The following is a 13599-nucleotide window of genomic DNA, read 5'->3' as shown; positions in this document are numbered from 1 at the left end:
CTGAAATGGAAGCTAGGGCATTTCCGAAGAGTTGATAAGTTCCCTTCTAAGAGGTTTATTTATTTATTTAACAAACGTCTTCTGCATATTCCTGAAGAAAATTTTGCCTGCAGAAAATTACTTACATATGCTGGGAAGTCACCCTCTAAAATATTTTAAACATGTGAAGTACTCCTATCTACAGGAAATGCATGCAGGGCCCTTAGAGGCAGCCTTTAATCCTGTGATCTGAAAAATGCTTGTAGACCCTAATTATATCTCTCATTACTACTATGAGGTAGATATTAGTATTTTTGCATCAGTGTAAACTGAGTCATGGCAGTGTTGACTTCTCCAAGGTTAGTGTTAGAACTAAGTGTAGAATCTCTTATCTATTTCCTCTTCTTACACAGTTGGCTTCTAGTTAACTCAGAATGTATTAAAAGTATCAACTTAGTTCTATAGCTTCAGAGAGGTACCTTTGACATAATTTTTCTGAATTTATTATCATCTGTGGAATTGAGTTCTCAATGAAAGCTGTTTTATCACAAAATAGCAAACTGGAGAAGTCCAGGCTCTTTTGTGGTAACTCCTAAGACTTACTGCTTTATGTTACTGTTCTTTATTTAAAAAAAAAAAAAAAAAAAAAAAAAAGGGTGTCGGGGAGGCAGTGTTAGCTAAAACAAATTGTTTAAGGAAACAACTCTCAAAGCCAATGACACTCTTGTTTACTGATTGTAATTCTATGATTGAATGCTCAAATCATTCTGTCTGGGTGTGGCTCCATTGGGAAAGGCTACCTTGTAGGTAAGTGGAAAACTTCAGCTTCCCAAAGATACCTATATACGACTTTACATTCTCTCATGGCAGTAGATCTGAAAGGTAAATGTGGTCTTATTTGGGCACAGCTTTTCCACATAATAGGACAGGAAATTGTGTTTGTTAGAAAAATTTGCAGCAGTTAAATATAGTAAGTTCATGTAATAGATTCCTTACCAAGAGAATACACTTTCCTTTGTGTGCCTTTATTTTGTTTGTTAAAAAATAATCTTGGAAATAAATTTTTTCCGGATACATCCAGGTCTTAAATAGATGTGTCATTGCAGTTGTCTATTTAGAGTTTTTCTGCCAGTGAGAACAAAGGTAAATTTTAGTTTTTCTGACTTTAGCTTTTTTCCCCCTGAGTAAGATGTAGTTATTAGGTTATGAAACTGCCTGTGTTTTCACAAAGGAAAGCCAAATGTTGTGAGTTCAAAGCTAAACTCTACCACTATTCTGTGATTTCAGGTTCATTATTCTGAGTTTAATGTTTAGTAGGGAAATAACCCTTATTTTGTAAGGTTGCTTTGAAGATTAATGTATATGTAGCACTGGATACACAGTAGGCACCCAATCAATAATAGCTATAAAGTGAGATTTGGGTCTGTCTGGCTCCTTGGGGACTCTAAATTGTTTTAATGTCATTGGTCGTTGTTTCTTCTTTCCCTTTCATTTCTCTCCCTTACTTCCCTCCCCCACTTTGTGGAACCCTATTTTGTGGTTCCTCTTTTGTATTCTTCTTGTGGGTTTTCTGATTAAAGTTGACTATTGTGATTCATTTTATTTTGGATAGGTAACATACAAATATTGCAAAAAGAAGAAAAGTGAAAAGCAGTTTCTTTTCTTCTCTAGCTCTCAGCCATCTAATTCTCCCCCGAAGCAGCCATTATAACCAGTTTTTTTGTGTTTTCCTAATGATTCTATGATTTAGCAGGCATGTTTAACCTATCTTCTTCCCCCAGAGTCTGTTGTAAACAGTTTGCTGCCTTGCTTTTTATCTTTTTCGTGAAGTTTTCACATACCTTTTAAGTGCACACTTCAGTTACAAAATGAGCACATAAACATAGCTACCACCCAGGTCAAGAAATTAAATACCACTAGCATCCTGGAAGCCTCCGCGTGACCTCAGCCATTACCCCTTTTCCAAAGATAACCGCCTCCCAACTTCTAACACCATAGGTTCGTTTTGCCCACTTTACAGTTTCTATAGATGGCCTGTGTTTTTCTTCTGTGTCTAGTTTCTTTTGATCAGCATTTTGAGAGTCATCTTTGTTACTGCGTGTAAGTGTAATTCATTTTTTTCCCAATTTTGTATAAAATCCCTAAGGGCGCCTGGATTGTTCAGTTGGTTAAGCATCTGACTCTTGGTTTTGGCTCAGATCATGACCTTCCTTGTGGGATCAAGCCCTGCGCCAGGGCTCTGTACTCTGTGTGGAGTCTGCTTCAGATTCTCACTCCCTCTCCCTCGCACTTTCTCTCTATCTCTCAAATAAATAAATAAAATCTTTTAAAAAATTCCCTAACTTACTCTTTTTACTTAGAGTATTGAGATGTTTACATATCATTTATGTACATACACAAGATGTTCTACTTTTTTAATAATGCAAAATAAATTAGTCCGTATCCTTGTATGCTGTGTGCCATATGGCTGCCTATTTGTAATTACTATTATTCTGCAAAGATTTTTCTTTATTTCAACAGTTTTTCATAATTTATACTGACTTAATTTATCATACTTTATTAAAATATTTCAGTAATAGGAATTTATGGAATAAGTGTGTCTATAAAACAAACCTCTATCCCCCATTTTCCTAATGAAAAGATCCAAGACATGTTTTGGTTAACTTGAATATATACATTTTGGGGATGTGGAATATTAGTGTTCAGTGGGAATCAGCTATGTTGAGAATTAACACTGAATTATATATGCTGACATTTGAAATTTTATCCAAAAACCACAAATACCTGCTTACTTACTGTAAGAATGGTTAATGATGTCTTTTAAATGTATATTTGTAGGGTGTTTTGTTTTTGTTTTTTCAAAAATTTTATTTATTTGTTAGCACAGATGCAGGAGAGAGAGAGAGAATGAGAGCAGGAGCCCCTAGGGGCAGGAGGAGAGGGAGAGGATCCCAAGACCCTGAGTTTATGACCTGAGTCAAAGGCGGAAGCTTAACCGAATGAGCCACACAGGCCCCCCTAGGTGTATATTCGTGATGACCATAACATAACCTGTGTTGTAGTATTTTAACTGAACTTTTAAAGAGGACTTATTTTCCGTGATATCAAACACTTGTGATTGTGAGAGAAATAACTACTAAATCTATATAAAATATCTTTTTTGCTTTTTATTTTATTTTTAATTTATTATTTTTTAAAATAAGCTCTATGCCTAGTGTGGGGCTTGAACTCACAACCCTGAGATCAAGAGTCAGATGCTCTCCTCACTGAGCCAGCCAGGCACCCCTCTTCTTGCTTGTTAAAACTGATTCTTTTATGTCATTTAAGATTGATGTGTCGCCCCAAACTGCTTCATTTTCAAAATAGAATAATTGAACACATAAGTACTATCACAAATAGATTAAAAAGTAGCTTTTGAAACCATTTCTTGAATGGTAGCAAACTCATTTTTTGGACTAAATGAAATCTTCAGGTCTTAAGTTCAGCAGAGGCACATCTGTCACCCTCCCACTTGTTAGGTTCAGTGCACTCTTCTAAATCTATTACTAAAATATCCAGCAAGTAGGAAAAAAAAAAACAAAAACAAAACAGACTTGAAATTCATTCTCTCACAGGGGAAATAAGTGATAAGTCACACAAACCAGATGATTATATGTAAATGTCACAAGTTATGGTAGCCAGTCATTTCTCTGCTACTTAAGATTTTTAAAGATCCTAGTAGCCTGCCTGTTAAGAGAAAAAATACTTACTTTCCATTTAGGTTTTGAAAGCCTTCCATGTCTGCCAACCATTAACTGTTCTTAGAAAAAAGAATTCTAATGGAATCTATCTGTGTTAATTACTAGCTGGAATTAAAAGTTACCTAACTGGGATGTTTACTTTGAAGATTTAGCTTGTGTATTATACCTGTATAGTATTGAGAAAGTGTTCAAAATTTTCCTTTATCCCTCCTTCCCCTGCCCACAAAAAACTACTTTGTTACATGTTGGTTGGGAAAATAAAATTTTTTTTTCCATTTAGCTTGGATGCTCTTCCAAGAGTCACGTGTCCAAACCATCCAGATGCGATTTTAGTGGAGGATTACAGAGCTGGTGATATGATCTGTCCAGAATGTGGCCTCGTTGTAGGTGAGTAGTTATTATGGTTTTAATTGAAATCACTATTTTGGGTAGTTGGCTTTTGTATATTTCCCAGTTTCTTTTAATGAATACATTTTGATTTTTTTCCCCTACAGGCAATTCATTATACAACTAACAAACAAAAAGAATTAGGGAAAAAACAAGAGTAAAATCAGAGATACCATATTTTATTGTGTATACAGATGTATATCCTTCATAATGTGGGATATTAAGGAATATATAAAATCGAGACAGCCAATCCAAAAGAAAAGGCCCTCAGTCTTCAGTCTCCTGAGTCCTTAGGTTTTTGTTTTGTTCTGTTTTTAAGATTTTCTTTACAGAGTAAAGATTTTCTTTACAGAGAGAGTTCATGCGCCTGTGCCCTAGCACAGAGAGAGAAAGAGAAGCAGACTCCCTGAAGAGTGAGCCAAGAGCCTGAGACAGGGTTCAATGATCTCAGGACCCCGAGATCATGACTTGAGCCAAAGGCAGAAGCTTAACTGGTGGGGGGAGGTGGCGACACACTTGTGTTTATGAAATAAAGGTGCACCTGGGTGGGCCAGTCAGTTAAGCATCTGACTCTTGGTTTTGGCTCAGGTCATGATCTCAAGGTTGTGGGATCCAGCCCCACATCAGACTGTGTGCTCAGCATGGAATGTGCTGGAGATTTTCCCTCTCTGTCCCTCTTCTTCTGCCCCTCCCCTTGCTCGCTCACGCTCTCTCTGTAAAAATAAATAAGTCTTTTTTTTTTTTTTTAAGTGAATAAATTTAATCGATTTTTGTGGCTTTTAGATATTTTTTAATTTTATTTTTTATTTATTTATTTTTTAATTTAAAAAAAAAATATATATATATATATACTTTCCAATTTATTTTCAGAAAAACAGTATTCATTATTTTTTCACCACACCCAGTGCTCCATGCAAGCCATGCCCTCTATAATACCCACCACCTGGTACCCCAACCTCCCACCCCCCCACCACTTCAAACCCCTCAGATTGTTTTTCAGAGTCCATAGTCTCTCATGGTACACCTCCCCTTCCAATTTACCCAAAAGCACATACCCTCCCCAATGTCCCTAACCCTACCCCCCTTCTCCCAACCCCCCTCCCCCCAGCAACCCACAGTTTGTTTCGTGAGATTAAGAGTCACTTAATGGTTTGTCTCCCTCCCTATCCCATCTTGTTTCATGGATTCTTATTTTATTTTTTTAAAGATTTTATTTGTTTATTTGACAGAGATCACAAGTAGGCAGAGAGGCAGGCAGAGAGGGGGTGGGGGAAGCAGGCTCCCTGCCAAGCAGAGAGCCTGATGCGGGGCTCAATCCCAGGACCCTGGGTTCATTACCTGAGCTGAAGGCAGAGGCTTTAACCCACTGAGCCACCCAGGCACCCCACTTTTAGATATTTAAATAGGATCTGTTTTAGAGTAATTAATGTGTATCTATACTGAGTCTCATTCAAAGCCTTTTAGTTAATGAATCCAATCACTTATGTAGAATGATTTATTTATGAACTTCTGATATAAAATTGCTGTTGTCAAAAATACTGCTTCTTAAAATTTTCATTTTGTTCTTGCTTGCTCACTTATCCAGATATGTAGCTGAATTTTGAATAGAGATGGTCTGTTCTAAAATTATTCTTATGGTGGGATTGCAGCTAGCACCTTAAAAAAGGAGTGATACTTAGCCATTTGAAATACTCAGAAATGAAATTGCTAGTAGGACTATGGGACATACAACAGAAACATTGGTGGCGATATATTGTGGAATTGTCTTATTTGGAAGACATCTGTAATACTCATCCAGGTAGGCAGCTTGCCTCAGACCTCCAGTGGGAGTTTTAAATCATACAGAGTCGCTAATAGGAATTAAAATCCACTTACAATTAATTGAATTCTACTCAGTAAACAATACTAACAGCTTATACATGCTGGGCACAGTTTTAAATGATTTACGTATTCACTCAGTTTATCCTCAGAGAAGACTTTGAGGAGAGTACTAATATTATCTTCATTTTGGAGATGAGAAACTGAAGTTGAGTGTGGCAGTGACGCTCCACTGTCTGCGTAGAGTCAAATTTCTATCCTAGATTGCCTTTCCTAGTAAAATGAGTTCAGGGTGAGAAAGGCATCCTCTGAGCCACCACCTGTTTTATATATGACCTTCCTGCGAAGCATGGCTTTTACATTTTAAAGAGGTTGAAAAAAATCAAAAGGATAATAATGTTTTGGGACATATGAAAATAATACCAAAAAAAATAATAATAATACCAAATTGAAATTTAGTATCTGTTACCCATACATAAAGTTTTATTGGACCCAGCCACACTTCTTGGTATCTGTTGTCCATGACTGCTTTCACATTATGACAGTAGGATTTAGTAGTTGCAACAGAAACAAATGTGGCGTGCTCATCACATCACACTGCTGCCCAGTGCACTGTAAATCCCAGTAATGCAGTTAAAACTCCTCAGCATCTGAGTACAAAGCCTGTCTCCATACTGCAACATTTTATTTTGTTACCATTGCATACCCATTGTGTCCAAACAAAAAGGAAAAAAGTGAACTTCGAAAGTCATGCTTCTAAGGTACAGTGGAGTGTGGGTTTTTTTTTGTTACTGAATTAGATGGCAAGCGCTGTATTTATTATGCAGTGATACCATAGCTCTGCTAAAAGAGTACAGTTGACATTACCAGATAAGCACTCACCATACCAACTCAGTAAAAACAATGATCAGAAAATTTAGAAAATCTCATCACAGCAGAATTTCTTCACAAAAATCACAGAGTAAAAATAAGGCTGCAGTTAAAGTAAGTTTCTGAGTGGCTTATTCGTAGCCCATGCAGGGAAAGCTATTTACCAATGATGAGTTAACTAATTTTGTGTTTGATTGTCATAGCTGAAGAAACATGTCCAGAAAAAATAAACTTGTTTAAGATGATTAGCCTCCGTGAAAAAAACAGTTGCCTGAAGAGTTGAGGACTCTGGGAGCAACATCAATAGTCAATTAAAAGTCCAGGCAAATTTCAAGTATTTCCCCTGGACTCTTGATACTAGATAGATGTTACTGAGTTGTTTATTCAAGGTGACAGTGCAGTTTTTAAGAGTTTGAATCATCTGCATAGGAGAAACTGTTTTTAAAGAAGTTATAAAAATGCTAATTCAGTACAACTCCAAGGGGAGTCTGCTAAGATGTGTTACAAATGATGGTGGTAAAAATGCATGTGGAAGAAGACTTGGACAAATTTCAAAGATTATGAAAATGTAAGATTTTTAAAGCCTGTAGTTCTGTATTCATCAGCAGATACATTGTAGAGAAGGTTTGAATCTATCACGTTGCTGATCAGTAACAGTATCAGTAGTGAACTTCATTCACTCTCAGGGACTTAACTGTCATTGCTTCTGTGAATCATTGTCAGAAATAGACTTGCCTACCACATAGTAATTGGATAGTTTAGCAGCAGCAAAGCTTTTTTGTAATTGTTTTTGAGCTCAGGGCCAAGTTGAAATTTTTCTAGATGCAGTACTGGCCTTCAACCACTGCTACTGAACACTGAATGCCTTTAGAAATTAGTTTTTGCTCTAGACTTGCTAATATTAATTTAACCTAGAATTGTAAGGAAAAATTGTACCTATATGTTAAAATTGCACTGTAGGAAAGTCAATTTGACAATAACTAACATCATTTAAATCACAAATAATGTCAAATTAATGTATTTTATATACTTTCATTGCTGTCAGAAGTTTAAACAGGAGCTAGGATCTTCATTCCCACACCAATCTGAAGCAGGTATATTTTCCAAACTCAAACTACATTTTAATCAGTGTTTTTCAGACCTGGATGCAAAGGAAAATTTTCATATTTCAGAATCCGTTTAACTCTGCAATTAAGGAGCTCCCACCTAACCTTCAATTGGGAGTGATTAATCTACAATGTAATGACATGTTAAAAGGCAAAATATCAGAAGAATGTAATAAAATTCTATAAATGCCTTTCAAGCAATGAATATGCTCAATTAAAATCATATACTTGCAGATTAATATCAGTATTTGGCAGTACTTATCTGTGTGTGAAAAAGACTTTTTAAAAAATGAAATACATAAATTCCTGTTAACACAGCATTGACAGATGAACGTTTGTAATTGATTTTGATGATAGAGAATGCTAACCAAATTCCAATTAAGTGAAGTATTTTCACCCCAAAAGAAAATTCTATTCTTTCTCAGTAGTAGATACGTATTACAACAAACTATTATTATATTTTTAATTTCATCAATTAAAAAATTACTGGAATTTTCCTCTTCATGTAAGTGCCTCTGTTTAGCCTCTTGACCCACAAAATCTAAAATATTTGCTATTTGGCCCTTCACGGAAAATGTTTGCCAGCCTGTAAGTTGAATGAGAGCATTCTAATTCCCACAGTATTAAGATCAAACTGATAGTATGTTAGAGTGAGACTGAGACAGAGGACTGAACATAATTTCTGCTGTCCTAAATGTAGTCACTTAAAAAATGGTGCAGAAATTTTGCTTCAGCCCTTCTGTCAGCTTCACTTCTACTTCAGACTAGCAAGATGGTTGTGTAAGATGAACCAACTGGAGAAGGAAGATCTCTAGTCCACAAGGCTTACATGCTTTTTTGTGCTTGGAATCCCTAATTTTTACTTGCATTTTTCTGCTTCTATCAAACCAAAGGAAGTTAATTATCTTTCAGTTTGCTTTTATTTACTTATCAGTCTTGAACACCAGCATTGGAGCTACTATATTTTATGCTAATTAAAGCAACTGGCCTCATTGTGAGGCCTGAAAATTAAAAAATATAATCTGATTAAACTTCCTTTCTATATAAAGAAATATCTTTTTGTGATAATTGGTTTTTCTGACATCAAATACAACAACAAACACCTGTTTTAAAATACACAGTAGCCTCATTCATGTATTTGTGGTTCAGTGTGTAATTTAACCTGCAGTGGGTGCTGCAAGTGAAGGATCCATTCTGGGAGGGCGGCCAGGCAGGAGTCTGCTAGGAAAGTGCCGTTTTGTTGAAGAGAACCCCAGATTATATTGAGAAGAACTTAAATGAACATGACAGTCCATGAGTCTAAATTACAAAAATACGTGTACGTGTATACATATGTACACAAAGGCATATATTGCTGTCTTAGAGCCATCATAAATTGAGGTTGTGTTCTGTATTTAATTGGCTTTACATTAACTTGCTGGTTTAAAGGCGTACGCTCTCTGTTGCCAGCTTGGTTCTGCCTTTATGCTATGGAGACAGGGCAGAAATTAGTCTGGGCACATATTCTGCAGTCCACTAGGGCATAAAATTTGCGGCTTTTTCATATTTAAGATATTGATATTCAATAGAGATTTAAATCCAGGTCTCGTCATGTGCTTCCTAATAAATAATCTTGGTTTACATGGTTTGAATGTGTTTGCCATAACATTTTACCTTATGTGAAACTTTACAGATTATATCATTCTATTGAATAAGCATTTTCAATAGCCTTTGATTTAAATAATCAGACAACCTTAGAAACTGGGAACTCTTAGAATTGTTTTTGAACAAGTCTATACTTAATATTTAATTTGTGCTTAAACTTGGGGCAGTCTGTTGTCACTAACTCCTCTTAATTTCAAACTCAACACTAGCTACTAGTGCTCAGCTGCCCTCTTCAGAGCCATATATTACCCCTCTCAACAGAGCCCATTGCCATCATATTTTTTTGTGAAATAATTCATAATATGAAGAAAAATACTTATCTCCTATGATGATAAACTGCCTTCTCCCCAGTCTCTAACAACACTTTTCTCACTGTCCTTCAAGCCTTCATTCATAGGCTTCTTGAGGCCCACCACTCAGTCTCAAAATTGGTACTCACAGTGTTTTAGGTTTTTCTTAAAGCAGCTTATAACTTTGAGGAATCAGTTTCTGTTTCAATTACATGACAAGCTACTGAGAACTTAGTGGCTTATACAAACCATTTTATGTTGGTTATGATTTTACGGGTCAGTAATTTGGGAAGGACTCCTCGGGGCCATTGTTTCTTTCCACATGGCACTAGCTGGACTTGGAGGATCCACTCCCATGATGGTTTTTTCTTTTTCTTTTTCTTGCCTTTTTTTTTTTTTTTTAAATAAGATTGTATTTATTTATTTGACAGAGCACAAGCAGGGAGCGACACAGGGAGGGGGAGAAGCCAGCTCTCTTTGCCAAGCCAGGGTCCTGGGATGGAAGGTACATCCTTGGTCATGATAATTTGAGTCCTTCACATACTAACACACTAGTCAGAACCAGTCATAGGGCCCACCTAGACTAGAAGGGGTGGAGATACAGGTACCGCCTCAGTGTGAGATAGATAAGGTCATGTTTCTGAAGAACATGTTGATGAGAGATTATTGCTGCTATCTTTGGAGAATAGTTTGTCAAGCATTCAGTGTCTTTTAATATTTTCCCTCATGTTTAAGTCATTGTGTGATATTTAGTTTCATCTGTAGTTGGGATGTTCCCAATCGTTTGTGACTATTTTTAATACTATTTAACATCTAATAACTGTCTAACTGACTAGGAAAAGTCAATTTTATTTTTTATTTGAATTACATGATTTTTATTTAAACATGGAAAGTGCTATGATTTGTCACTGGCTATTTAATCTTACAGGTGATCCATAGGATATTGGTAGTGATCTCAAAATAAGGCTAGTTTTTAAAGCAAATCTTTGTCATTTCTACAATGAAACTCTTGGCTCTACTGCACTGTTTTGTGGGGTTTTCCCCACATACCTAAGTGTGATTTTGTCACTGTAAAAATTGAGCACTAGGTGGCAGTATAATCATATTTAGACTATCAATTTGTTCATAAATTTGACCTTGTATGTTGTTTATAGTCCGCAAAGTATTAGGTTAGTAAGCTGCTGTAATATTTGTTAAAACACAAAATTGGTTATGACTTTTATAAATTAGGATTTCAAATAAGGTAGATCTAATGGTATCATTACTACTTAAAACTACTTCTTATGTGCCATTTAAAACTGAAGCCTTTCATTGTTTTTTAGAGGAATACAAGGAGAATACCAGAAAATAGTAAAGTTAGATTTAAATGAGGAAAATGACCCAATTTAACCTCTCATTCCTAAAGTCTTTCTGGATATTGTTTATATCAGTGCATCTGAAGCAATAATGTGCATTAAGAATCAGTTGTTTAAGATTCCAGACCCCATTTCTTGAAATTCTCTCTCAGGTCATACATCAGTAACATTAAGAAACATTAAGAAATTTATACTATTGACTTTACAGTTTGCCACATTTTTTGAGATCTTCTGTACTTTTGGAGTTTTTACCTTGGTTTCCATATTTTCCATGTCTCCAGACTGCAAATTACTGTAGGGCAGAGATCTCGTGTGTCCATAGCTCCTAGTATAACTAGTGGCCTTCGTGAGCTGTGGAACTATAACCAAGTAACATAATTTTTCCAAGCTTAACTTTCTTCATGTGTAAAATAAGTCGCAACCTCCCCTCCAACCCCAAAGTCCAGAATAGGGAGCAGGTACCATACAACTCAGAATTGTTAGGAGTTGTTAAAAATTAAAGGAGATAATGTATAAAATGTATAGTATGAAATTTCAGTGATACATATTTTGGGGTTACAAGTATTCCTTTTTTCTTGCAGAAAAAAGCAGGTTATTCTATGATGCCATTCATCATAGCAAGTCAGTTGCAAAATTTGAGTGGGTCTGCCATATGCAGTGCTTTCTAACTGTAGCGTTTTAAAGATTGCCAGATTACCATCTTTAAATTTGCATTACAGTGTTTCCTAAAGGAGAAAATCGAGGAATACGCACTTTCAGATTCTTGCTTTGGTACCTCTTGTAAGCCCTCAGAGCCAGCCTTCTTACCTAATTGTGAATTTTCCATTTAGATGCTACTTTACCTTAAGCATCAGAGAATTACTAACCTTACTGGATTAACACAACCACTCTAAGGGAAACTGAGGCTTGGAGTACTTAGGTAATTAGCTCAAGATTTCACATCTGGTAAGTGATAGAGCCACTCAAATCCAGATCTGTAGGACTTAACAAGCCTGTTTCTGTTTAGGCACTGTGCTGGTCAGGGGAGGGATAGAGCTCAAATGCTCTAAGCAAGCTCTGGAGCAACTCTTTGGCTAGTATGTGGAAGGAGGAGGTGCATTAGCACAACATAGCATGGTGAAAGCTCGATTCCAGATCTTCCCAGTTTGGTGAGAACACAAAGGAAGGAAGCAGTGACTTCCTGGGGAAATTACTGTTGAATTTACACTGAAACATCATTAAGTGTGGGTAAGGGTTTGTAGAGAGAAGGTCATTCCAAGTGGAGGGGAAAAGAAAACATGCCCATAGGATAGAAGCCTTAGAGTGTTAGTATGTGAATGACTCAAATTATCATGATTAAGGATGTACCTTCCATCAGACCTGCAGTTCCTTAGCTTTGATGCTGCTCTTGCTGCTGCCAACCTGCCTGTATTTGAGGAAATAAGAGATGTATTCGGATTCTAAGGGATGGAATTATAATGCATGTTCCTTTCCAAAAGTAATTATACTCTCAACTTGCACAGCTTTTTTGTTCTAAAGTATCTGTTGACCAGATATCTCTGGAAAATTGTCTTTAATGCAAGCTTTCTGTTAAGAATGTACAGTAACCCTAAACTAAAAATTAGGATTCTTTGAAATAGTGTAAGGAGGAATGGTAGGAAGGGGTAGATGACTGAGGAAGATGTGGAAGCTAGTGATGCATTTCATTTTCAGCATTAGATGTAACACATGTAGTGTGTTGAGCTAAACAATTTTCCAAAGCATCTTAATTTTTTTTAATTAAAAACTCAGTGCTTGGTTACCTTGAGTAATGCATTCTGATTATCGAACTTTTTTTTTTTTAAGGATTTTATTTATTCATTTGACAGAGGGAGAGAGATCACTAGTAGGCAGAGAGGCAGACAGAGAGAGGAGGGGAAAGAAACATGCTCCCCGCCGAGCAGAGAGCCTAATGTGGGGCTCGGTCCTAGGACCCTGGGATCATGACCTGAGCCGAAGGCAGAGGCTTTAATAACCCACTAAGCCACCCAGGCGCTTATTGAACTTTTATACTTGGCATGTTTTGGAAAGTTTTGTAGTTTCAAATTAAGTGGTTTATAAAAATTTTGGGGTCCCTGGGTGGCTCAGTGGGTTAAGCCTACCTTCACTCAGGTCATGATCTCAGGGTCCTGGGATCAAGCCCCACGTCAGGCTCTCTGCTCAGCAGGGAGCCTGCTTCCCCCCCCTCTCTCTATGCCTGTCTCTCTGTCTATCTATGATCTCTGTCTGTCAAATAAATAAAATATTTTTTAAAAAATTTTTTAAGATTTTAAAATTTATTTATTTGACAGAGCACAAGAAGGGGAACAGCAGAAGGAGAGGGAGAAGCAGACTCTCCACTGAGGGGAGAGCCCAATGTGGGACTTGATCCTAGGACTTGACCTGAGCTGAA

General features: G+C 36.6%; 1 protein-coding gene across 1 annotated transcript in view; it reads left to right on the top strand.

The window, feature by feature from the left end:
- Nucleotides 1-13599, top strand: part of GTF2B (general transcription factor IIB) — a 33276-nt gene that overhangs the window by 546 nt on the left and 19131 nt on the right. Inside the window, exon 2 of the mRNA XM_044238640.1 lies at nt 4000-4106. Within this exon, the coding sequence (XP_044094575.1) occupies nt 4000-4106 (107 nt within the window). The remainder of the gene's footprint in view (nt 1-3999; nt 4107-13599) is intronic.

Source organism: Neovison vison, chromosome 2 (assembly GCF_020171115.1).
Source record: "Neovison vison isolate M4711 chromosome 2, ASM_NN_V1, whole genome shotgun sequence".
Taxonomy (NCBI): domain Eukaryota; kingdom Metazoa; phylum Chordata; class Mammalia; order Carnivora; family Mustelidae; genus Neogale; species Neogale vison.
The sequence above is the reverse complement of the archived record's forward strand: the minus strand, read 5'-3'. Positions and strand labels throughout refer to the sequence as shown.